Below are 25,527 nucleotides of genomic sequence, written 5' to 3'. Positions count from 1 at the left end.
TCTGTTACAGAATGGATAGAATGGTAGGGATCTGTTACAGAATGGATAGAATGGTATGGATCTGTTACAGAATGGATAGAATGTTATTGATTTGTTACAGAATGGATAGAATGGTATGGATTTGTTTCAGAATGGATAGAATGTTATTGATCTGTTTCAGAATGGATATAATGGGTGTGGATCTATTACAAAATGGATAGAATGGTATGGATCTGTTTCAGAATGGATAGAATGGTATGGATCTGTTACAGAATGGATAGAATGGTATGGATCTGTTACAGAATGGATAGAATGGGTATGAATTTGTTACAGAATGGCTGGAATGGTATGGATCTGTTTCAGAATGGATAGAATGGTATGGATCTGTTACAGAATGGATATAATGGGTATGGGTCTGTTACAGAATAGATAGAATGGGTGTGGATATGTTACAGAATGGATAGAATGGTATGGATCCGTTACAGAATGGATAGAATGGTATGGATCTGTTACAGAATGGATAGAATGGTATGGATCTGTTACAGAATGGATAGAATGGTATGGACCTGTTATAGAATGGATAGAATGGTATGGATATGTTACATAATGGATAGAATGGTATGGATCTGTTACAGAATGGATAGAATGGTATGGATCTGTTACAGAATGGATAGAATGGTATGGACCTGTTATAGAATGGATAGAATGGTATGGATATGTTACATAATGGATAGAATGGTATGGATCTGTTACAGAATGGATAGAATGGTATGGATCTGTTAGGGAATGGATAGAATGGTATGGATCATTTACAGAATCGATAGAATAGTATGGATCTGTTACATAATGGATAGAATGGTATGGATTTGTTACAGAATGGATAGAATGGTATGGATCTGTTTCAGAATGGATAGAATGGTATGGATCTGTTTCAGAATGGATAGAATTGTATGGATATGTTACAGAATGGATAGAATGGTATGGATCTGTCACAGAATGGATAGAATGGTATGGATCTGTTATAGAATGGATAGAATGGTATGGATCTGTTACAGAATGGATAGAATGGTATGGATTTGTTACAGAATGGATAGAATGGTATGGTTCTGTTACAGAATGGGTATGGATCTGTTTCAGAATGCATAGAATGGGTATGGATCTGTTTCAGAATGGATAGAATGGTATGGATCTGTTACAGAATGGATAGAATGGTATGGATTTGTTACAGAATGGATAGAATGGTATGGTTCTGTTACAGAATGGGTATGGATCTGTTTCAGAATGCATAGAATGGGTATGGATCTGTTTCAGAATGGATAGAATGGTATGGATCTGTTTCAGAATGGATAGAATGGTATGGATCTGTTACAGAACGGGTATGGATCTGTTTCAGAATGCATAGAATGGGTGTGGATCTATTACAGAATGGATAGAATGGTATGGAACTGTTTCAGAATGAATAGAATGGTATGGATCTGTTACAGAATGGATATAATGGTATGGATCTGTTACAGAATGGATAGAATGGGTATGGATTTGTTACAGAATGGCTGGAATGGTATGGATCTGTTTCAGAATGGATAGAATGGAATGGATCTGTTACAGAATGGATATAATGGTAGGGATCTGTTACAGAATGGATATAAGGGGTTGGATCTGTTACAGAATAGATAGAATGGGTGTGGATCTGTTACAGAATGGATAGAATGGTATGGATCCGTTACAGAATGGATAGAATGGTATGGATCTGTTACAGAATGGATAGAATGGTATGGATCTGTTACGGCATGGATAGAATGGTATGGATCTGTATAGAATGGATAGAATGGTATGGATCTGTCACATAATGGATAGAATGGTATGGATCTGTTACAGAATGGATAGAATGGTATGGATCTGTTAGGGAATGGATAGAATGGTATGGATATGTTACATAATGGATAGAATGGTATGGTTCTGTTACAGAATGGGTATGGATCTGTTTCAGAATGCATAGAATGGGTATGGATCTGTTTCAGAATGGATAGAATGGTATGGATCTGTTTCAGAATGGATAGAATGGTATGGATCTGTTACAGAACGGGTATGGATCTTTTTCAGAATGCATAGAATGGGTATGGATCTGTTACAGAATGGATAGAATGGTATGGATCTGTCACAGAATGGATAGAATGGTATGGATTTGTTACAGAATGCATAGAATGGTATGGATCTGTTTCAGAATGGGTAGAATAGTATGGATCTGTTACAGAATGGATAGAATAGTATGAATCTGTTACAGAATGGATAGAACTGTATGGATCTGTTTCAGAATGGTTAGAATGGTATGGATCTGTTACAGAATGGATAGAATGGTATGGATCTGTTTCAGAATGGATAGAATGGTATGGATCTGTTACAGAATCGATAGAATAGTATGGATCTGTTACAGAATGGATAGAATGGTATGGATCTGTTTCAGAATGGATAGAATGGTATGGATCTGTTAGGGAATGGATAGAATGGTATGGATAATTTACAGAATCGATAGAATAGTATGGATCTGTTACAGAATGGATAGAATGGTATGGATCTGTTACAGAATGGATAGAATGGTATGGATCTGTTTCAGAATGGATAGAATGGTATGGATCTGTCACAGAATGGATAGAATGGTATGGATCTGTTTCAGAATGGATAGAATGGGTGTGGATCTATTACAAAATGGATAGAATGGTATGGATCTGTTTCAGAATGGATAGAATGGTATGGATCTGTTACAGAATGGATAGAATGGTATGGATCTGTTACAGAATGGATAGAATGGGTATGAATTTGTTACAGAATGGCTGGAATGGTATGGATCTGTTTCAGAATGGATAGAATGGTATGGATCTGTTACAGAATGGATATAATGGTAGGGATCTGTTACATAATGGTTTAATGGGTATGGGTCTGTTACAGAATAGATAGAATGGGTGTGGATATGTTACAAAATGGATAGAATGGTATGGATCCGTTACAGAATGGATAGAATGGTATGGATCTGTTACAGAATGGATAGAATGGTATGGATCTGTTACAGAATGGATAGAATGGTATGGACCTGTTATAGAATGGATAGAATGGTATGGATATGTTACATAATGGATAGAATGGTATGGATCTGTTACAGAATGGATAGAATGGTATGGATCTGTTAGGGAATGGATAGAATGGTATGGATCATTTACAGAATCGATAGAATAGTATGGATCTGTTACATAATGGATAGAATGGTATGGATTTGTTACAGAATGGATAGAATGGGTATGGATCTGTTTCAGAATGGATAGAATGGTATGGGTTTGTTACAGAATGGATAGAATGGTATGGTTCTGTTACAGAATGGATATGGATCTGTTTCAGAATGCATAGAATGGGTATGGATCTGTTTCAGAATGGATAGAATGGTATGGATCTGTTTCAGAATGGATAGAATGGTATGGATCTGTTACAGAATGGGTATGGATCTGTTTCAGAATGCATAGAATGGGTATGGATATGTTACAGAATGGATAGAATGGTATGGATCTGTCACAGAATGGATAGAATGGTATGGATTTGTTACAGAATGCATAGAATGGTATGGATCTGTTTCAGAATGGATAGAATAGTATGGATCTGTTACAGAATGGATAGAATGGTATGGATCTGTTACAGAATGGATAGAATTGTATGGATCTGTTTCAGAATGGTTAGAGTTGTATGGATCTGTTACAGAATGGATAGAATGGTATGGATCTGTTTCAGAATGGATAGAATGGTATGGATCTGTTTCAGAATGGATAGAATGGTATGGATCTGTTACAGAATCGATAGAATAGTATGGATCTGTTACAGAATGGATAGAATGGTATGGATCTGTTTCAGAATGGATAGAATGGTATGGATCTGTTTCAGAATGAATAGAATGGTATGGATCTGTTACAGAATGGATATAATGGTATGGATCTGTTACAGAATGGATAGAATGGGTATGGATTTGTTACAGAATGGCTGGAATGGTATGGATCTGTTTCAGAATGGATAGAATGGAATGGATCTGTTACAGAATGGATATAATGGTAGGGATCTGTTACAGAATGGATATAAGGGGTTGGATCTGTTACAGAATAGATAGAATGGGTGTGGATCTGTTACAGAATGGATAGAATGGTATGGATCCGTTACAGAATGGATAGAATGGTATGGATCTGTTACAGAATGGATAGAATGGTATGGATCTGTTACAGCATGGATAGAATGGTATGGAATTGTATAGAATGGATAGAATGGTATGGATCTGTTACATAATGGATAGAATGGTATGGATCTGTTACAGAATGGATAGAATGGTATGGATCTGTTAGGGAATGGATAGAATGGTATGGATAATTTACAGAATCGATAGAATAGTATGGATCTGTTACAGAATGGATAGAATGGTATGGATCTGTTACAGAATGGATAGAATGGTATGGATCTGTTTCAGAATGGATAGAATGGTATGGATCTGTCACAGAATGGATAGAATGGTATGGATCTGTTTCAGAATGGATAGAATGGTGTGGATCTGTTACAGAATGGATAGAATGGTAGGGATCTGTTACAGAATGGATAGAATGGTATGGATCTGTTACAGAATGGATAGAATGTTATTGATTTGTTACAGAATGGATAGAATGGTATGGATTTGTTTCAGAATGGATAGAATGTTATTGATCTGTTTCAGAATGGATATAATGGGTGTGGATCTATTACAAAATGGATAGAATGGTATGGATCTGTTTCAGAATGGATAGAATGGTATGGATCTGTTACAGAATGGATAGAATGGTATGGATCTGTTACAGAATGGATAGAATGGGTATGAATTTGTTACAGAATGGCTGGAATGGTATGGATCTGTTTCAGAATGGATAGAATGGTATGGATCTGTTACAGAATGGATATAATGGTAGGGATCTGTTACAGAATGGATATAATGGGTATGGGTCTGTTACAGAATAGATAGAATGGGTGTGGATATGTTACAGAATGGATAGAATGGTATGGATCCGTTGCAGAATGGATAGAATGGTATGGATCTGTTACAGAATGGATAGAATGGTTATGGATCTGTTACAGAATGGATAGAATGGTATGGACCTGTTATAGAATGGATAGAATGGTATGGATATGTTACATAATGGATAGAATGGTATGGATCTGTTACAGAATGGATAGAATGGTATGGATCTGTTAGGGAATGGATAGAATGGTATGGATCATTTACAGAATCGATAGAATAGTATGGATCTGTTACATAATGGATAGAATGGTATGGATTTGTTACAGAATGGATAGAATGGTATGGATCTGTTTCAGAATGGATAGAATGGTATGGATGTGTTTCAGAATGGGTAGAATTGTATGGATATGTTACAGAATGGATAGAATGGTATGGATCTGTCACAGAATGGATAGAATGGTATGGATCTGTTATAGAATGGATAGAATGGTATGGATCTGTTACATAATGGATAGAATGGTATGGATCTGTTACAGAATGGATAGAATGGTATGGATCTGTTTCAGAATGGATAGAATGGGTATGGATCTGTTTCAGAATGGATAGAATGGTATGGGTTTGTTACAGAATGGATAGAATGGTATAGTTCTGTTACAGAATGGGTATGGATCTGTTTCAGAATGCATAGAATGGGTATGGATCTGTTTCAGAATGGATAGAATGGTATGGATCTGTTTCAGAATGGATAGAATGGTATGGATCTGTTACAGAATGGGTATGGATCTGTTTCAGAATGCATAGAATGGGTATGGATATGTTACAGAATGGATAGAATGGTATGGATCTGTCACAGAATGGATAGAATGGTATGGATTTGTTACAGAATGCATAGAATGGTATGGATCTGTTTCAGAATGGATAGAATAGTATGGATCTGTTACAGAATGGATAGAATGTTATGGATCTGTTACAGAATGGATAGAATTGTATGGATTTGTTTCAGAATGGTTAGAATGGTATGGATCTGTTACAGAATGGATAGAATGGTATGGATCTGTTTCAGAATGGATAGAATGGTATGGATCTGTTTCAGAATGGATAGAATGGTATGGATCTGTTACAGAATCGATAGAATAGTATGGATCTGTTACAGAATGGATAGAATGGTATGGATCTGTTTCAGAATGGATAGAATGGTATGGATCTGTTTCAGAATGAATAGAATGGTATGGATCTGTTACAGAATGGATATAATGGTATGGATCTGTTACAGAATGGATAGAATGGGTATGGATTTGTTACAGAATGGCTGGAATGGTATGGATCTGTTTCAGAATGGATAGAATGGAATGGATCTGTTACAGAATGGATATAATGGTAGGGATCTGTTACAGAATGGATATAAGGGGTTGGATCTGTTACAGAATGGATATAAGGGGTTGGATCTGTTACAGAATAGATAGAATGGGTGTGGATCTGTTACAGAATGGATAGAATGGTATGGATCCGTTACAGAATGGATAGAATGGTATGGATCTGTTACAGAATGGATAGAATGGTATGGATCTGTTTCAGAATGGATAGAATGGTATGGATCTGTCACAGAATGGATAGAATGGTATGGATCTGTTTCAGAATGGATAGAATGGTGTGGATCTGTTACAGAATGGATAGAATGGTAGGGATCTGTTACAGAATGGATAGCATGGTATGGATCTGTTACAGAATGGATAGAATGGTATGGATTTGTTAGAGAATGGATAGAATGGTATGGATTTGTTTCAGAATGGATAGAATGTTATTGATCTGTTACAGAATGGATAGAATGGTATGGATCTGTTACAGAAAGGATAGAATGGTATGGATCTGTTACAGAATAGATATAATCGTATGGATCTGTTTCAGAATATATAGAATGGGTATAGATCTGTTACAGAATGGATAGAATGGTATGGATCTGGTACAGAATGCATAGAATGGAATGGATCTGTTTCAGAATGGATAGAATGGTATGGATCTGTTACAGAATGGATAGAATGGTATGGATCTGTTACAGAATGGATAGAATGGTATGGATCTGTTACAGAATGGAAAGAATGGTATGGATCTGTTACAGAATGGATAGAATGGTATGGATCTGTTACAGAATGGATAGAATGGTAAGGATCTGTTACAGAATAGATAGAATGGGTATGGATCTGTTACAGAATGGATAGAATTGTATGGATCTGTTACAGAATGGATAGAATGGTATGGAGCTGTTACAGAATGGATAGAATGGTATGGATCTGTTACAGAATAGATAGAATGGGTATGGATCTGTTACAGAATGGAAAGAATGGTATGGATCTGTTACAGAATGGATAGAATGGTATGGATCTGTTACAGAATGAATAGAATGGTATGGATCTGTTACAGAATAGATAGAATGGGTATGGATCTGTTACAGAATGGCTGGAATGGTATGGATCTGTTACAGAATGGATAGAATGGTATGGATCTGTTACAGAATAGATAGAATGGGTATGGATCTGTTACAGAATGGATAGAATGGTGACGACACAGATGGTGGTACAGAGAGACATAATGCTTGATTATGGGGCCACTCTCATTGATGATAATATTGAGAGAATTTAAGAGGAATGGATTCACGAGAGACAGAACTGTAATGCCAAATGGCCTAATTCTCACGTCTATAACACTTCCTCCGGAGGGTTGCCACCTCTACCACCTCTACCACCTCTACCACCTCTGCCACCTCTACCACCTCTACCACCTCTACCACCTCTACCACCTCTGCCACCTCTACCACCTCTGCCACCTCTACCACCTCTACCACCTCTACCACCTCTGCCACCTCTACCACCTCTGCCACCTCTACCACCTCTACCACCTCTACCACCTCTGCCACCTCTACCACCTCTGCCACCTCTACCACCTCTACCACCTCTACCACCTCTATCACCTCTACCACCTCTACCACCTCTACCACCTCTACCACCACTACCACCTCTACCACCTCTACCACCACTACCACCTCTACCACCTCTACCACCTCTACCACCACTACCACCTCTACCACCTCTACCACCTCTACCACCACTACATGGGGCAGTGTAAACACAATGGTCTCGTTGAGCCCAACATTCATACAGTAGAAATACTGACAGCAGAGGAATGTTTTTGAAACAGCTGAAATGTAGACACATCGTCATGATATTAAGAGACTTTCTTTATTCAGTGTTTTTCTGAAATTGCATTAACAGTGTCATTAGCAGTGTCTTTAAGAAAATGAAGCTCAACAGCACCCCCCCCCCCCCCCCCCCCCACACAGCATCACACCCCCCCCCCCCCCCCACCACTGCATTTTTAGTACCAGAGCAAGAATGTCACATTGTCAAACAACGAAAGGTAAGGCAACGATGTCATGTAAATTGAACATTTTATGTACATATTTCAATTGTTTGTCAGTGTTTGTCACTGCGAATAGCCTCTAAGTTTTCATAGTTTGCTGTGTTTCATTTGAATGTGAATATCAGAGGTACTATAACAGTGTGTCCCTTTAGGGTCTCTGTGGGCCTTGTATAGTCTCTTCCCATTATGAGTCTATGAGCTTGGCCCACCTGTAATTGTAGCATATGTAACCCATACTTACGTCTACTCAGGTCAGATTGAACTCTCTTTGGATTACATTCGATTCTACATTAGAGATTTGCACTGGCCCCTAATGTTTCGCTCAGAATCTCCAGCCCTTTGTTGAAGAGGAGAAGGTAATAGCAGTGCATTTAGGTTCTCTCAAACCAACCAGTCCATTATTCCTCCCATGTAGCAGACTCCATTCACTCTCTAGTCGAAGGTCATCATTTACAGTAGCTTGAAAGACCCAGCTCCTCTCCTCAGGTCTCCCTCTCCATCATCACTCTCTCTCTCAAACTACCTCTGCCCCTCTCTCTCTCTCTCTCTCTCTCTCTCTCTCTCTCTCTCTCTCTCTCTCTCTCTCCTCTCTCTCTCTCTCTCTCTCTCTCAAACACCTCTGTCCCTCTCTCTCTCTCTCCCTCTCTCTCTCTCTCTCTCTCTCTCAAACACCTCTGTCCCTCTCTCTCTCTCTCTCTCTCTCTCTCTCAAACACCTCTGCCCCCCCCCTCTCTCTCTCTCTCTCTCTAAAACACCTGTCTCTCTCTCTCTCTCAAACACTCATCTCTCTCTTTCTCAAACACCTCTCTCTCTCTCTCAAACACTTATCTCTCTCTCTCTCTCTCAAACACCTCTCTCTCTCTCTCAAACACCTCTCTCTCTCTCTCTCTCTCTCTCTCTCTCTCTCTAAGGGATGTAGGGAGTGGGAGGATAAGAGTACATTTGGCTCTGTGCTCGGGTCTTTTATTGCATTGCAGAGATGTGCCCGTTGTACTAGGAGGAGAGCAGAACAGAACAAAGGGTCCTCCAGTGCAGTAAAGTGTGTCTGGACATGTGCCTGTTCAAAAATAAAAAACAGTTGTTCATGGTTAGTAGTAAGTAGTTAGTAGTTAGTGGTCAGTGGTTATTAGTAAGTAGTTAGTAGTTAGTGGTCAGTGGTTAGTAGTAAGTAGTTAGTAGTTAGTGGTCAGTGGTTAGTAGTCAGTGGTTAGTGGTTAGTGGTTAGTATTCAGTGGTTAGTAGTCAGTGGTTAGTAGTCAGTGGTTAGTGGTCAGTGGTCAGTGGTTAGTAGTCAGTGGTCAGTGGTCAGTGGTCAGTGGTCAGTGGTCAGTTGTTAGTGGTCAGTGGTTGGTGGTCAGTGGTCAGTGGTCAGTGGTCAGTGGTCAGTGGTCAGTTGTTAGTGGTCAGTGGTTGGTGGTCAGTGGTCAGTGGTTAGTGGTTAGTGGTCAGTGGTCAGTGGTCAGTGGTTAGTGGTCAGTGGTCAGTGCTTAGTGGTCAGTGGTTAGTGGTCAGTGGTTAGTGGTCAGTGGTCAGTGGTTAGTGGTCAGTAGTTAGTGGTCAGTGGTTAGTGGTCATTGGTTCGTGGTCAGTGGTTAGTGGTCAATGGTTAGTGGTCAGTAGTTAGTGGTCAGTGGTTAGTGGTCAGTGGTCAGTGGTCAGTGGTTAGTGTTCAGTGGTCGTGGTCAGTGATCAGTGGTTAGTGGTTAGTGGTCAGTGGTTAGTGGTCAGTGGTTAGTGGTCAGTGGTTAGTGGTCAGTGCTTAGTGGTCAGTGGTCGGTGGTCAGTAGTTAGTGGTCAGTGGTCAGTGGTCAGTAGTCAGTGGTTAGTGGTTAGTGGTCAGTGGTCAGTGGTTAGTGGTCAGTGCTTAGTGGTCAGTGGTCGGTGGTCAGTAGTTAGTGGTTAGTGGTTAGTGGTCAGTGGTCAGTGGTCAGTGGTCAGTGGTTAATGGTTAGTGGTCAGTGGTTAGTGGTTAGTGGTTAGTGGTTAGTGGTTAGTGGTCAGTGGTCAGTGGTTAGTGGTCAGTGCTTAGTGGTCAGTGCTTAGTGGTCAGTGGTCAGTGGTTAGTGGTCAGGGTAGTGGTCAGTGGTTAGTGGTCAGTGGTTAGTGGTCAGTGGTCAGGGTTGGGGTCATTTTGGAATGATGATGCATGGGGTGAGGAGAAGTGGGTGAGGAAGGGGGAAAGAAGGGAGGGAGTGAGTTGAGGGTGGAGGGGAATAGGGGGAGAGGACTGGTTCAGAGGGTGAGGAGGATGAGGAGAGCTTTCAACAGGGTGAGGAGAATGGGGTGAGGATGGGGGCAAGAGGGGAGGGGGTGAGGATGGGAAAAGGAGAGAGGTAGGGTGTTTAACAGGGGGAGGAGGGGGAGGAGAGAGGTAGGGTATTTAACAGGGGGAGGAGGGGGAGGAGAGAGGTAGGTAATTTAACAGGGAGAGGTGAGAGGTAGGGTATTTAACAGGGGGAGGGGGGGAGGAGAGAGGTAGGGTATTTAACAGGGGGAGGAGAGAGGTAGGGTGTTAAACAGGGGGAGGAGAGAGGTAGGGTATTTAACAGGGGGAGGAGAGAGGTAGGGTATTTAACAGGGGGAGGGGGGGAGGAGAGATGTAGGGTATTTAACAGGGGGAGGAGAGAGGTAGGGTGTTAAACAGGGGGAGGAGAGAGGTAGGGTGTTAAACAGGGGGAGGAGAGAGGTAGGGTGTTAAACAGGGGGAGGTGAGAGGTAGAGAGGTAGGGTATTTAACAGGGGGAGGAGGAGGTGGAGAGAGGTAGGGTATTTAACAGGGGGAGGCGAGGGGTAGGGTATTTAACAGGGGGAGGAGAGAGGTAGGGTATTTAACAGGGGGAGGAGGAGGAGGAGAGAGGTAGGGTATTTAACAGGGGGAGGTGAGAGGTAGGGTATTTAACAGGGGTAGGAGGGGGAGGAGAGAGGTAGGGTATTTAACAGGGGGAGGAGAGAGGTAGGGTGTTTATATCACGCTGGGCCTTGGTCTCCTCTTTACGACGAACGTGACAGTATCAAATGAATGAGTAAAGATGAAACTATTTGTGAAATCATGTAATCTGATGTTAAACCTTTAAATGTGAGAGAATTGTATTCCCTTTAAAGTTTAACTAAGACATTGGCCCTGTGAGCACAGACATGATCAGGCGTCATAGAACCACCTTTTCTACTGTTAGGAATAAAAGCCCCTCTTGAGGAAATCCTCGTCAGACCACGCGTACCTCGGTGTAAACTGAGGTGGCACAGGTTTGAGTACCAAAACTAAGCAAATCCACAGATTGAGCTGTGATTGCGAATAGTTATTGAATTCCTAACCATACCACGTGGGGCGTTGGCTACACGTCTGGAAATGGTTCAACGCTGAGACTATCGATCCCCACAGAATAAGAGCAAATCTTAGCTACTAATTACTAGTCTGTAGCTAGAAATTATGTAAACCTGGGATGCGAAGACCGACATCCGCCAAAACATCTATGCTATGAGTACATTTCTGAATGGTACGCTGAAGTATCCATTCTAACCATGAAAGACTTTGATCCAGGAAAACAGAAAGAGAGTGAGAGAGAGACTCGGATGAACTCTTCAGCAGACGGACTGACGATTCCAACAGAGATCACGACGACACATGGGTGTAAATATATATTGATTGCAATTATTCCCGAATGAGTGAGCATTCATGTGCAAAGGATTAGCATTTCAATTAATATAATTAGCAACTGTGTGTAGTGACTCCTTTTGTCTTTCCCGCCCTTCTCAGTCCACACCCACTTTCCTTTGTCCACCAAGCCGTCATATCGGCTAAGCCCACTAGGGAATCTTCCTATCCTTATTAGTAACATATCTACTTTTGTTTATGCATTTCTGTGATTATTTAGTTAGTTAATAAATAAATGATGAAGCCAATTTGTGTATGGATGATTCATAGTAAAGGCTGAGTTCATGCAGATAACCAACAATTTACTACGTTCAGATGAGACTGACGTTATATTCGGAAAATTATAAATTTGTAATCTGAAGATTTTCCGTGGTGCCCCGACTTCCTAGTTATTTACATTTACATGATTAATCCGTTTAATCGCGTAATAATACAAAGAATTTATTTGATAAAATAAGTCTGGACTTTTAATGATGCCAAAGACACAACAGTGTTTAACAGGGTGAGGAGGGGGGAGGTGGGGAGAAAGGAGGTGGGGTGTTCAACAAGGGGAGGAAGGGGGAGGAGAGAGGTAGGGTGTTCAACAAGGGGAGGAAGGGGGAGGAGAGAGGTAGGGTGTTCAACAAGGGGAGAAGGGGGAGGAGAGAGGTAGGGTGTTCAACAAGGGGAGAAGGGGGAGGAGAGAGGTAGGGTGTTCAACAAGGCACCTTGCGCATCTGCGGTGGAAGTTGGCAGAGCTAGAGGGTGTTTGTCAGACCATGAGACATCTGGAAAATCTGTCTTCCCACCGAAATGTCTGTAACTTCTGAACAGTTTGGGCTACAAGTTTCCAGTCTATGGAAAGATGAGACTCTCACTAACACTATGGTGCTCTCCGTTTTGCTCTACAAGCCCTACGCGACTCGTCTGAAGTTGGTACCAGCGGTATGGCATGTTCTGTCGGTAGCGTGAGGGAGAAGGAGAGCAGAACAGGGAGCACCACTGCATCACTGTTAAAAAGCCTGATGAACGACAGGTTGTCCTGTAAGCCAGTGTTACTCCTAGATTCTCTATGAAGACAGCCCGTGTCCTCTCTCTGTCCTTATTTCATGTCCTCTCTGTGGCCTTATTTCATGTCCTCTCTGTGGCCTTATTTCATGTCCTCTCTGTGTCCTTATTTCATGTCCTCTCTCTGTCCTTATTTCATGTCCTCACTGTGTCCTTATTTCATGTCCTCTCTCTGTTCTTATTTCATGTCCTCTGTGTCCTTATTTCATGTCATCTCTCTGTCCTTATTTCATGTCCTCACTGTGTCCTTATTTCATGTCATCTCTCTGTCCTTATTTCATGTCCTCTCTGTGTCCTTATTTCATGTCCTCTCTGTGTCCTTATTTCTTGTCCTCCCTGTCCTTATTTCATGTCCTCTCTGTGTCCTTATTTCATGTCCTCCCTGTCCTTATTTCATGTCCTCTCTGTGTCCTTATTTCATGTCCTCTCTCTGTCCTTATTTCATGTCCTCACTGTGTCCTTATTTCATGTCCTCTCTGTGTCCTTATTTCATGTCCTCTCTGTGTCCTTATTTCATGTCCTCCCTGTCCTTATTTCATGTCCTCCCTGTCCTTATTTCAGATTCAGCTTTTGATGCTCGACTTTTAGAACAGTGCAACAACGTGCTACGTACCTGTAGATATACGTCACACTCTAACTGGTAAGACATCCATATTATCTTAATCAACAGGTGTGTGCATCTGCAGTGACGTGTGTGTGTGTGTGTGTGTGTGTGTGTGTGTGTGTGTGTGTGTGTGTGTGTGTGTGTGTGTGTGTGTGTGTGTGTGTGTGTGTGTGTGTGTGTGTGTGTGTGTGTGTGTGTGTGTGTGTGTGTGTGCGTGCGTGCATGCATGTGTGGCTGCTTCAGTCATGGTGTCATACTCTCCATGAAGAGATGAGACTGTATTAATGGTAGGTGGTGAGAGGAGAGTCTCCATGAAGAGATGAGACTTGTATTAATGGTAGGTGGTGAGAGGAGAGTCTCCATGAAGAGATGAGACTGTATGAATGGTAGGTGGTGAGAGGAGTCTCCATGAAGAGATGAGACTGTATTCATAGTAGGTGGCGAGAGGAGAGTCTCCATGAAGAGATGAGCCTGTATTAATGGTAGGTGGTGAGAGGAGAGTCTCCATGAAGAGATGAGACTGAATTCATGGTAGGTGGTGAGAGGAGCCTCCATGAAGAGATGAAACTGTATTAATGGTAGCTGGTGAGAGGAGAGTCTCCATGAAGAGATTAGACTGTGTTAATGGTAGGTGGTGAGAGGAGAGTCTCCATGAAGAGATGAGACTGTATTCATGGTAGGTGGTGAGAGGAGAGTCTCCATGAAGAGGTGAGACTGTATTAATGGTAGGTGGTGAGAGGAGAGTCTCTGTGAATAAGAGAGAAAAAATATTCTGCCCCACTAGGCTTTTCACTGATCCTGTACCATATGTGTGTGTGTGTGTGTGTGTGTGTGTGTGTGTGTGTGTGTGTGTGTGTGTGTGTGTGTGTGTGTGTGTGTGTGTGTGTGTGTGTGTGTGTGTGTGTGTGTGTGTGTGTGTGTGTGTGTGTGTGTGCGTGCGTGCGTGTGTGTGTGTGAATAATGCCTGTATGTGTGTGTCTTCAGAGTGATAACGGCACCTTAAGGAACGTCCTGATTGCTTTTCCCTGAGTGGTTAGTGGGCCTGACGCCTGCTGGTACATTATAAATCATTTACTGTCATTTTGGAATGCAATATCCTTCTCTAAAATCCTTCCTGTTATTCTCTCTCTATTGTTATTGGACAGTACTCCTGCCTGCCCTATGTAGCTAGCTGCTAGCCACTGAGGCTGAGCTGGGGGGGCGAGGGGGTGGGGGTGAGGTGGAAGGAGATGTCAGGGAGGGTGGTGTCAGGGCTGGCACCACTGGGGAACACCAGGAGGACGGCTTATTAGGATTTACAGTGTTGCTGCTGTCATTGAGAGGAGAGTGATACCTACACTCTAGTTTATACCTCCTTATCTCCATCTCTCTCTCTCTCTCTCTCTGTCTCTCTCTTTCCCTATCTCTCTCTGTCCCTCTCGCTGTCTCTCTCTCTCTCTTTCTCTCTCTACCTCTCTCTCTCTCTCTCTCTCTCTCTCTCTCTCTCTCTCTCTCTCTCTCTCTCTCTCTCTCTCTCTCGCTCTCAATTCAATTCAATTCAAGGGGCTTTATTGGCATGGGAAACATGTGTTAACATTGCCAAAGCAAGTGAGGTAGATAATATATAAAGTGAAATAAACAATACAAATGAACAGTAAACATTACACATACAGAAGTTTCAACACAGTAAAGACATTACAAATGTCATATTATATATATACAGTTTTGTAACAATGTACAAATGGTTAAAGGACACAAGATAAAATAAATAAGCATAAATATTTTTTTTTTTTACAATGGTGTTTGTTCTTCACTGGTTGCCCTTTTCTCGTGGCAACAGGTCACAAATCTTGCTGCTGTGATGGCACACTGTGGAATTTCACCCAGTAGATATGTGAGTTTATCAAAATTGGATTTGTTTTCGAATTCTTTGTGGATCTGTGTAATCTGAGGGAAATATGTCTCTCTAATATGGTCATACATTGGGCAGGAGGTTAGGAAGTGCAGCTCAGTTTCCACCTCATTTTGTGGGCAGTGAGCACATAGCCTGTCTTCTCTTGAGAGCCATGTCTGCCTACGGTGGCCTTTCTCAATAGCAAGGCTATGCTCACTGAGTCTGTACATAGTCAAAGCTTTTCTCTCTCTCTCTCTCTCTCTCTCTCTCTCTCTCTCTCTCTCTCTCTCTCTCTCTCTCTCTCTCTCTCTCTCTCATCCCTCTCTCCATCTATATCTCCCTCTCTCCATCCATCTCTCTCTCTCTGTCTGTCTCTCTCTCTCTCTCTCTCTCTCTCGCTCTCTCTCTCTATAACGGAGAAAGTGTTCTGTGATGTCTTTATTTGTAGTACAGAGAGGTAGAAAAAACAGAATCTGAGAGGAAACATGACATTATAATATATTAATGTTTTTGGAAGTCATTAAAAACTGTTGATAGTGTAGGTTTTTGTGTTTTTCATTTTCATTTTCTAAACAGTTATATAATGTTCCTTTGGTATGTGTTTTGTATGTAATGTGAGATGGCGACATGGTAGAGACATTTTGTTATTGAGCTCGGTGCCATTTTAATCAGTAAACGGTCTGTGACTAAGTAGTGCAACACTTTCCCCCAGCGACTCGGCGAGCCCTTGATTGTGTAGATTGATAGCAGAGTAAGTGCACTATCATGTTTATGTGTTCTGGTTTTATATGACGACAGAAAATACCCTCGTCACCAGTCAATAGAACATTTGTGAATAAAAAAAAATGAGAGCAAACTGTTTGTCTGTCTCTCTGGAGTCATTCATTTTCCTGTGATCTTTTTTCTTCCATGTCTCCAGCAGGCACGGGATGGAAGATCTGACGAGAGGGAGAGAGGACAGTGAATGAAGACCGTAAAGAAAAGAACTACCGCCACTTTTTCAGTTTTATCTGCTGAGCTCCAGACTGATGAGTGGATCTAAAGGTGCTGGACTGTCGGGCTGATAGACGGGAAGACAGGGGAAAGGGAAGACAGGGGAAGACAGGGGAAGACAGGGAAGGGAAGAGAAGAGAGAAGACTTTGTGAGCTGAGTAGGAGACCCGACGTGTATGTTGGTCACGTGCAGTTGTTGCTGAGACTCACTCAGACGGACCATGTGGTTTTTGCCAAGGAGAAACTGTTGCCTCTCCTCTCAGCAGCAGGACCATGGGGTCTGGCATGGTGCCCACATACCCAGCGCCATCTCCAGCCTCAGCATCACCACGTCTTTCTGGATCGTAACTTCTTCCTGGTGCTTGGTGGCCGCCCAAAGCCAGTCCTACCACCCCACTGTGAACACGCAGTATGGGAAACTCCGGGGGGTGAGAGTGCCCCTACCCAGTGAGATACTGGGACCAGTGGACCAGTATTTGGGGGTCCCGTATGCAGCCTCCCCAGTGGGGGAGAAACGCTTCCTGCCCCCTGAGCCGCCCTCCTCCTGGTCAGGGATAAAGAACACCACCCACTTTGCCCCCGTTTGCCCCCAGAATATTCACAACGCCGTACCAGAGATTATGATGCCCATATGGTTCTCCTTCAGCCTGGATATAGTGGCCTCTTACATACAGGATCAAAACGAGGACTGTTTGTATCTAAACATCTACGTTCCTACGGAGGATGGTGAGTGGGTCGGGTATACGAGTACTAAACCAAACTCTTTAATCTCTTTTCTAGCTCTTATTCTATCTCTCTCTGAGACTGTGTGTCGCGACTGTAGTGTGTGTGTCGCATGCCGTGTTGTCCTCCCTGTGCATGCTGTGTCTGTGTCCTCCACCACCACCATCTCCAGCATCCTCATTCTGACTTGATCTTCCATGGGAGACATCTATTTTCATCAACTCTCCCTTTCCATGCCACCGTTTGAGGTTCCTCTTTGTGTTGATACCCCCGCCCCCCCCAAAAAAAATATATTACACAAAATGGTTGAAAAACCAATCAGATGTTGAAACAGATTGGGCCTAGTACTGTACCTTGGTGCACTCCCTTCCCTTACTGTCATGAGTGTTCTGGGGAAAATATGATTAGCTATGAGCTATTAAACAATGATCTTCTGTAGGGTTGGTTGGTGAAATATTCTGGTACACTCAAGGCCTGTGGCATTAGACTAGACCATGTAGGACCCCTTACTTTCATATTCTTATCAAGAGTTTGTCTTTGCGGTCTTGGTGAACTATAGGTTACAAGTGCAACAGACAAAATAATACAATATTTTGACTGAAGACCTAGAGTACCAGTCAAAAGTTTGGACACACCTACTCATTGAAGTGTTTGCCTTTATTTTTACTAGTTTGTATAATGTAGAATAATAGTGAAGACATCAAAACTATGAAATAACACATATGGAATCATGTAGTAACCAAAAAAGTGTTAAACAAATCAAACAATATTTTAGATTTTAGAATCTTCAAAGTAGCCACCCTTTGCCTTGATGACAGCTTTTGCACACTCTTGGCATTCTCTCAACCAGCTTCATGAGGAATGCTTTCCAACAGTCTTGAAGGAGTTCCCACATATGCTGAGCACTTGTTGGCTGCTTTTCCTTCACTCTGCAGTCCAACTCATCCCAAACCATCTCAATTGGGTTGAGGTAGGGTGATGTGGAGGCCAGGTCATCTGATGAAGAACTCCATCACTCTCCTTCTTGGTCAAATGGCCCTTACACAGCCTGGAGGTACAGTGCCTTGCGAAAGTATTCGGCCCCCTTGAACTTTGCGACCTTTTGCCACATTTCAGGCTTCAAACATAAAGATATAAAACTGTATTTTTTTGTGAAGAATCAACAACAAGTGGGACACAATCATGAAGTGGAACGATATTTATTGAATATTTCAAACTTTTTTAACAAATCAAAAACTGAAAAATTGGGTGTGCAAAATTATTCAGCCCCCTTAAGTTAATACTTTGTAGCGCCACCTTTTGCTGCGATTACAGCTGTAAGTCGCTTGGGGTATGTCTCTATCAGTTTTGCACATCGAGAGATTGAAATATTTCCCATTCCTCCTTGCAAAACAGCTCGAGCTCAGTGAGGTTGGAGGGAGAGCATTTGTGAACAGCAGTTTTCAGTTCTTTCCACAGATTCTCGATTGGATTCAGGTCTGGACTTTGACTTGGCCATTCTAACACCTGGATATGTTTATTTTTGAACCATTCCATTGTAGATTTTGCTTTATGTTTTGGATCATTGTCTTGTTGGAAGACAAATCTCCGTCCCAGTCTCAGGTCTTTTGCAGACTCCATCAGGTTTTCTTCCAGAATGGTCCTGTATTTGGCTTCCCTGTCCCTGCTGACGAAAAGCAGGCCCAAACCATGATGCTGCCACCACCATGTTTGACAGTGGGGATGGTGTGTCCAGGGTGATGAGCTGTGTTGCTTTTACACCAAACATAATGTTTTGCATTGTTGCCAAAAAGTTCAGTTTTGGTTTCATCTGACCAGAGCACCTTCTTCCACATGTTTGGTGTGTCTCCCAGGTGGCTTGTGGCAAACTTTAAACGACACTTTTTATGGATATCTTTAAGAAATGGCTTTCTTCTTGCCACTCTTCCATAAAGGCCAGATTTGTGCAATATACGACTGATTGTTGTCCTATGGACAGAGTCTCCCACCTCAGCTGTAGATCTCTGCAGTTCATCCAGAGTGATCATGGGCCTCTTGGCTGCATCTCTGATCAGTCTTCTCCTTGTATGAGCTGAAAGTTTAGAGGGACAGCCAGGTCTTGGTAGATTTGCAGTGGTCTGATACTCCTTCCATTTCAATATTATCACTTGCACAGTGCTCCTTGGGATGTTTAAAGCTTGGGAAATATTTTTGTATCCAAATCCGGCTTTAAACTTCTTCACAACAGTATCTCGGACCTGCCTGGTGTGTTCCTTGTTCTTCATGATGCTCTCTGCGCTTTTAACGGACCTCTGAGACTATCACAGTGCAGGTGCATTTATACAGAGACTTGATTACACACAGGTGGATTGTATTTATCATCATTAGTCATTTAGGTCAACATTGGATCATTCAGAGATCCTCACTGAACTTCTGGAGAGAGTTTGCTGCACTGCACTGAAAGTAAAGGGGCTGAATAATTTTGCACGCCCAATTTTTCAGTTTTGGATTTGTTAAAAAAGTTTGAAATATCCAATAAATGTCGTTCCACTTCATGATTGTGTCCCACTTGTTGTTGATTCTTCACAAAAAATACAGTTTTATATCTTTATGTTTGAAGCCTGAAATGTGGCAAAAGGTCGCAAAGTTCAAGGGGGCCGAATACTTTCGCAAGGCACTGTAGCATTGTTTAAAGTGGCTAGTGATATATTTACATAATTTCCCATCAATTCCCATTATTAAAGTGCCTGGAGTTGAGTCAGTGTCATTGTAACTAAGCGCAAACCAGATGTTTTTTTTTTACATTTTCTATTTCACCTTTATTTAACCAGGTAGGCTAGGTGAGAACACCTTTATTTAACCAGGTAAGCTAGGTGAGAACACCTTTATTTAACCAGGTAGGCTAGGTGAGAACACCTTTATTTAACCAGGTAAGCTAGGTGAGAACACCTTTATTTAACCAGGTAGGCTAGGTGAGAACACCTTTATTTAACCAGGTAGGCTAGGTGAGAACACCTTTATTTAACCAGGTAAGCTAGGTGAGAACACCTTTATTTAACCAGGTAAGCTAGGTGAGAACACCTTTATTTAACCTCTAGCGTCGAGCAATCCCGTATCCGGGAGCGTAATTATAGCCTCAAGCTCATTACATAACGCAACGTTAACTATTCATGAAAATCGCAAATGAAATGAAAGAATTATATTCACTCACAAGCTTAGCATTTTGTTAACAACACTGTCATCTCAGATTTTCAAAATATGCTTTTCAACCATAGCTACACAAGCATTTGTGTAAGAGTATTGATAGCTAGCATAGCATTAAGCCTAGCATTTAGCAGGCAACATTTTCACAAAAACAAGAAAAGCATTCAAATAAAATCATTTACCTTTGAAGAACTTCGGATGTTTTCAATGAGGAGACTCTCAGTTAGATAGCAAATGTTCAGTTTTTCCAAAAATATTATTTGTGTAGGAGAAATCCCCCCCGTTTTGTTCATCACGTTTGGCTAAGAAAAAAAAAATCTGAAAATGCAGTCTCTACAACGCCAAACTTTTTACCAAAATAACACCATAATATCGACAGAAACATTGCAAACGTTGTTTAGAATCAATCATCAAGGTGTTTTTCACATATCTATTCGATGATAAATCATTCGTGGCAGCTGTGTTTCTCCTCGAAGCAAACTAAAAATACACGCAGCTGGAGATTACGCAATAATTGCAACGGAGGACACCAAGCGGCCACCTGGTAGATGTAGTGTCTTAACGTTAATCTTCCAATGATTTGCCTACAAATACGTCACAATGCTGTCGACACCTTGGGGAAACGACAGAAAGTCTAAGCTCATTCGTGACCCATACACAGCCATATAAGGAGACATTGGAACACAACGCATTCAAAATCTGGGGCACTTCCTGTATGAAATTTCATCTTTGTTTTGCCTGTAGCATTAGTTCTGTGGCACTCAAAGACGATATCTTTGCAGTTTTGGAAACGTCAGAGTGTTTCTTTCCAAAGATGTCAATTATATGCATAGTCGAGCATATTTTCATGACAAAATATCTTGTTTAAAACGGGAACGTTTTTTTAATCCATAAATAAAAAGAGCGCCCCCTATATCCAAGAAGTTAACCAGGTAAGCTAGGTGAGAACACCTTTATTTAACCAGGTAAGCTAGGTGAGAACACCTTTATTTAACCAGGTAAGCTAGGTGAGAACACCTTTATTTAACCAGGTAAGCTAGGTGAGAACACCTTTATTTAACCAGGTAAGCTAGGTGAGAACACCTTTATTTAACAAGGTAAGCTAGGTGAGAACACCTTTATTTAACCAGGTAAGCTAGGTGAGAACACCTTTATTTAACCAGGTAAGCTAGGTGAGAACACCTTTATTTAACCAGGTAAGCTAGGTGAGAACACCTTTATTTAACCAGGTAAGCTAGGTGAGAACACCTTTATTTAACCAGGTAAGCTAGGTGAGAACACCTTTATTTAACCAGGTAAGCTAGGTGAGAACACCTTTATTTAACCAGGTAAGCTAGGTGAGAACACCTTTATTTAACCAGGTAAGCTAGGTGAGAACACCTTTATTTAACCAGGTAAGCTAGGTGAGAACACCTTTCTTTAACCAGCTAGGCTAGGTGAGAACATGTTCTCATTTACAACTGCGACCTGGCCAAGATAAAGCAAAGCAGTGCGACACAAACAACACAGAGTTACACATGGAATAAACAAGCGTACAGTCAATAACACAATAGAAAAAAAGAAAGTCTATATACAGTGTGTGCAAATGGTGTGAGGAGGTAAGGCAATAAATAGGCCATGGTAGTGAAGTAATTACAATTTAGCAAATTAACACTGGAGTGTTAATGAGCAGATGATGATGTGCAAGGAGAAATACTGGTGTGCAAAAGAGCAGAAAGTAAATAAAGCAATATGGGGATGAGGTAGGTAGATTGGATGGGCTATTTACAGCTGCTCAGATAGCTGATGTTTAAAGTTAGTGAGGGAAAAAGAAGTCTTTACCTAGCATGGACTTATAGATGACCTGGAGCCAGTGGGTCTGGCGACGAATAGGTAGCGAGGGCCAACCGACTAGAGCGTACAGGTCGCAGTGGTGGGTTGTATATGGGGCTTTGGTGACAAAACGGACGGCACTGTGATAGACTGCATCCAGTTTGCTGAGTAGAGTCTTGGAGGCTATTTTGTAAATGACATCTCCAAAGTCGAGGATCGGTAGGATAGTCAGTTTTACGAGGGTATGTTTGGCAGCGTTAGTGAAGGAAGCTTTGTTGCGAAAAAGGAAGCCAATTCTAGATTTTATTTTGGATTGTAGATGCATAATATGAGGCTAGAAGGAGAGTTTACAGTCTGGCCAGACACCTAGGTATTTGTAGTTGTCCACATATTCTAAGTCAGAACCGTCCAGAGTGGTGATGCTAGTCGTGCGGGCAGGTGCGGGGAGCGAACAGTTGAATAGCAAAGATTCCAAAGAAGGGCCAGATGTATACAGAATGGTGTCGTCTGCGTAGAGGTAGATCAGGGAATCACCCACAGCAAAAGTGACATTGTTGATATATACAGAGAAAAGAGTCAGCCCGAGAATTGAACCCTGTGGTACCTCCATAGAGACTGCCAGAGGTTCGAACAACAGGCCCTCCAATTTGACACACTGAACTCTATCTGAAAAGTAGTTGGCAAACCAGGCGAGGCAGTCATTTGAGAAACCAAGGCTGTTGAATCTGCCGATAATGATACAGTTATTGACAGAGCCGAAAGCCTTGGCCAGGTTGATGAAGACTTCTGCACAGTACTGTCTTTTATCGATGGAGGTTATGATATCGTTTAGTACCTTGAGCGTGGCTGAGGTGCACCCGTGACCAACTCGGAAACCGGATTGCACAGCGGAGAAGGTATGGTAGGATTTGAAATGGTCAGTGATCTGTTTAGAAAGGCAGGACAGGATGTATATAGGTCTATAACATTTTGGGTCTAGAGTGTCACCCGCTTTGAAGAGGGGGATGACCGCGGCAGCTTTCCAATCTTTAGGGATCTCGGACAATACGTAAGAGAGGTTGAACAGACTTGTAATAGGGTTTGCAACAATGGTGGTGGATAATTTTAGAAAGAGCAGGTCCAGGTTTTCAAGCCCAGCTGATTTGTACGGGTCCAGGTTTTGCAGCTCTTTCAGAACATCTGCTATCTGGATTTGGGTGAAGGAGAAGCTGGGGAGGCTTGGGCAAGTAGCTTCGGGGGGTGCAGTGCTGTTGACCGGGGTTGGGGTAGCTAGGAGGAAAACATGGCCAGCCGTATCAGTGGTGTTACCTAGCCTCAGTGCAGTTGACAGCTTGGAGGAGGTGTCATGGAATATTCTAATCAAGTGAGAGAGACTGTTATTTCTTCAAAAAATCATCTTGATTTAATATTGATTAATTATTGAAATAATAAAGCTGGTCGATCCCACACTCTGAAGTGTGATGCCGAGAGCTCAATGAGCACAACTGAGCCACAGTCTTTTGTAGTTAAGACATCTGGAATACGTCAAAAGGTTAGGATTTGTATGTGAGGAAGGAGTATCCCCCGGCCAGATAGCATTTACTGTGAAGACTGTACCAATTGTACAGAAACCAGGCCCAGGCCACTAATACAAGGTTCCTCCCGTCAGCCGTCCAGAAACATCTCCTTCCTGGTACCTCACCGTATACAAGTACCAACTCATTCTATAGAATGCAAGCTGTAGGTTTTATCACCAAGTCATCATAAATCAACCCCAGAAGCCTAACTCAGTCCCACAGAAACAGATGAGAGAGTACTGAGAAACATTATTTGCTACAGTATGAAAACTGTAATTTTTCTACAATAGATGGCGTATCGCTGCAGAATACTGTGGTAGCCATTCTGGTTAAATGTGCCTTGAATTCTAAATCAATCAACGATAGTGTCACCAGCATAGCACCCCCGCACCATCACACCACCTCCTCCATGCTTCACAGTGGAAACCACACATGCGGAGATCATATGTTCACCTACTCTGTGTCTCTCAAAGACACGGCAGTTGGAACCAGAAATCTCAAATTTGGACTCATCAGACCACAAGACAGATTTCCACCAGTCTAATGTTCATTTCTTGGCCCAAGCAAGTCTCTTCTTATTATTGGTGTCCCTTAGTTGTGTTTTATTTGCATCTATACGACCATGAAGGCCTGATTCACACAGTCTTCTCTGAACAGTTGATGTTGAGATGTGTCTATTACTTGAACTCTGTGAAGCATTTAACTCTAACGAATTTATCCTCTGCAGCAGAGGTAACTCTGGGCCTTCCTTTCCTGTGGCAGTCCTCATGAGAGCCAGTTTTATCATAGCGCTTTATGGTTTTTGCAACTGCACTTGAAGAAACTTTCAAAGTTCTTGAAATGTTCCATATTGACTGACCTTCATGTCTTAAAGTAATGATGGACTGCTGTTTGTCTTTGCCTATTTGAACTGATCTTGGCATAATCTGGACTTGGTCCTTTTTCTGTATACCATCCCTACCTTGTCCTAACATAGCTGATTGGCTCGAACACATTTAGAAGGAAATAAATTCCATAAATGAACTTTTAACAAGCCACACCTGTTAATTGAAATCCATTCCTGGTGACTTCCTCATGAAGCTGGTTGAGGGAATGCCTAAAGTGTGCAAAGATGTCATCAAAGGTGGATACTTTGAAGAATCTCAAATATAAAATATATTTATGTTTAACACTTTTTTGGATACTACATTTAAAAAATATATATATTTAACCTTTATTTATACAAGCATTTCTCATTGAGATTGAGAACATCTCTTTTCAAGAGAGACTTGGTCCAATAGCAGCAGGGGGAAGAACGTTTCAGACAAAACAACTTACATACACTAGCACAACATTAAACAAAACTGTAGACACACATACAGTACATCAATTACATATTACGTTAAAAAACACGCAAGTCTTGACTAAAAAAACAGCTGTCCTAAAGACAATTACACTCTTCTGTGATATATACAATAGATCAAGTGTTTAAACTCCACCAACGGAACTAGATCATCAAATTCTTAAATGTTCAGGAGATAATTCATGATTCCATATGTCTTTCATTTATAGTTTTGATGTAGAAAACGGTAAAAATAACGAAAAACCCTTGAAAGAGGTGTGTCTAAACTATTGACTGGTGCTGTACATTTCAATCCATTAAGACCCACACAGCGAAGCTTGAAATGGTAAGTTGTCCCA

The 25,527-nt window shown here is 41.7% G+C and overlaps 1 protein-coding gene across 3 annotated transcripts in view; it reads left to right on the top strand.

The window, feature by feature from the left end:
- The window catches only part of LOC109910205 (neuroligin-3), a 472,163-nt gene that overhangs the window by 162,027 nt on the left and 284,609 nt on the right, over positions 1-25,527 (top strand). For 2 of the 3 annotated variants that reach the window (XM_031797643.1, XM_031797641.1), the window contains exon 2: positions 16,500-17,299. In XM_031797643.1, coding sequence (XP_031653503.1) covers positions 16,795-17,299 — 505 coding nt within the window. In that variant the 5' untranslated portion in view covers positions 16,500-16,794. The remainder of the gene's footprint in view (positions 1-16,499; positions 17,300-25,527) is intronic. The other variant, XM_031797642.1, reaches the window with a different exon arrangement.

This window comes from Oncorhynchus kisutch, linkage group LG19 (assembly GCF_002021735.2).
Source record: "Oncorhynchus kisutch isolate 150728-3 linkage group LG19, Okis_V2, whole genome shotgun sequence".
NCBI lineage: Eukaryota > Metazoa > Chordata > Actinopteri > Salmoniformes > Salmonidae > Oncorhynchus > Oncorhynchus kisutch.
The sequence above is the reverse complement of the archived record's forward strand: the minus strand, read 5'-3'. Positions and strand labels throughout refer to the sequence as shown.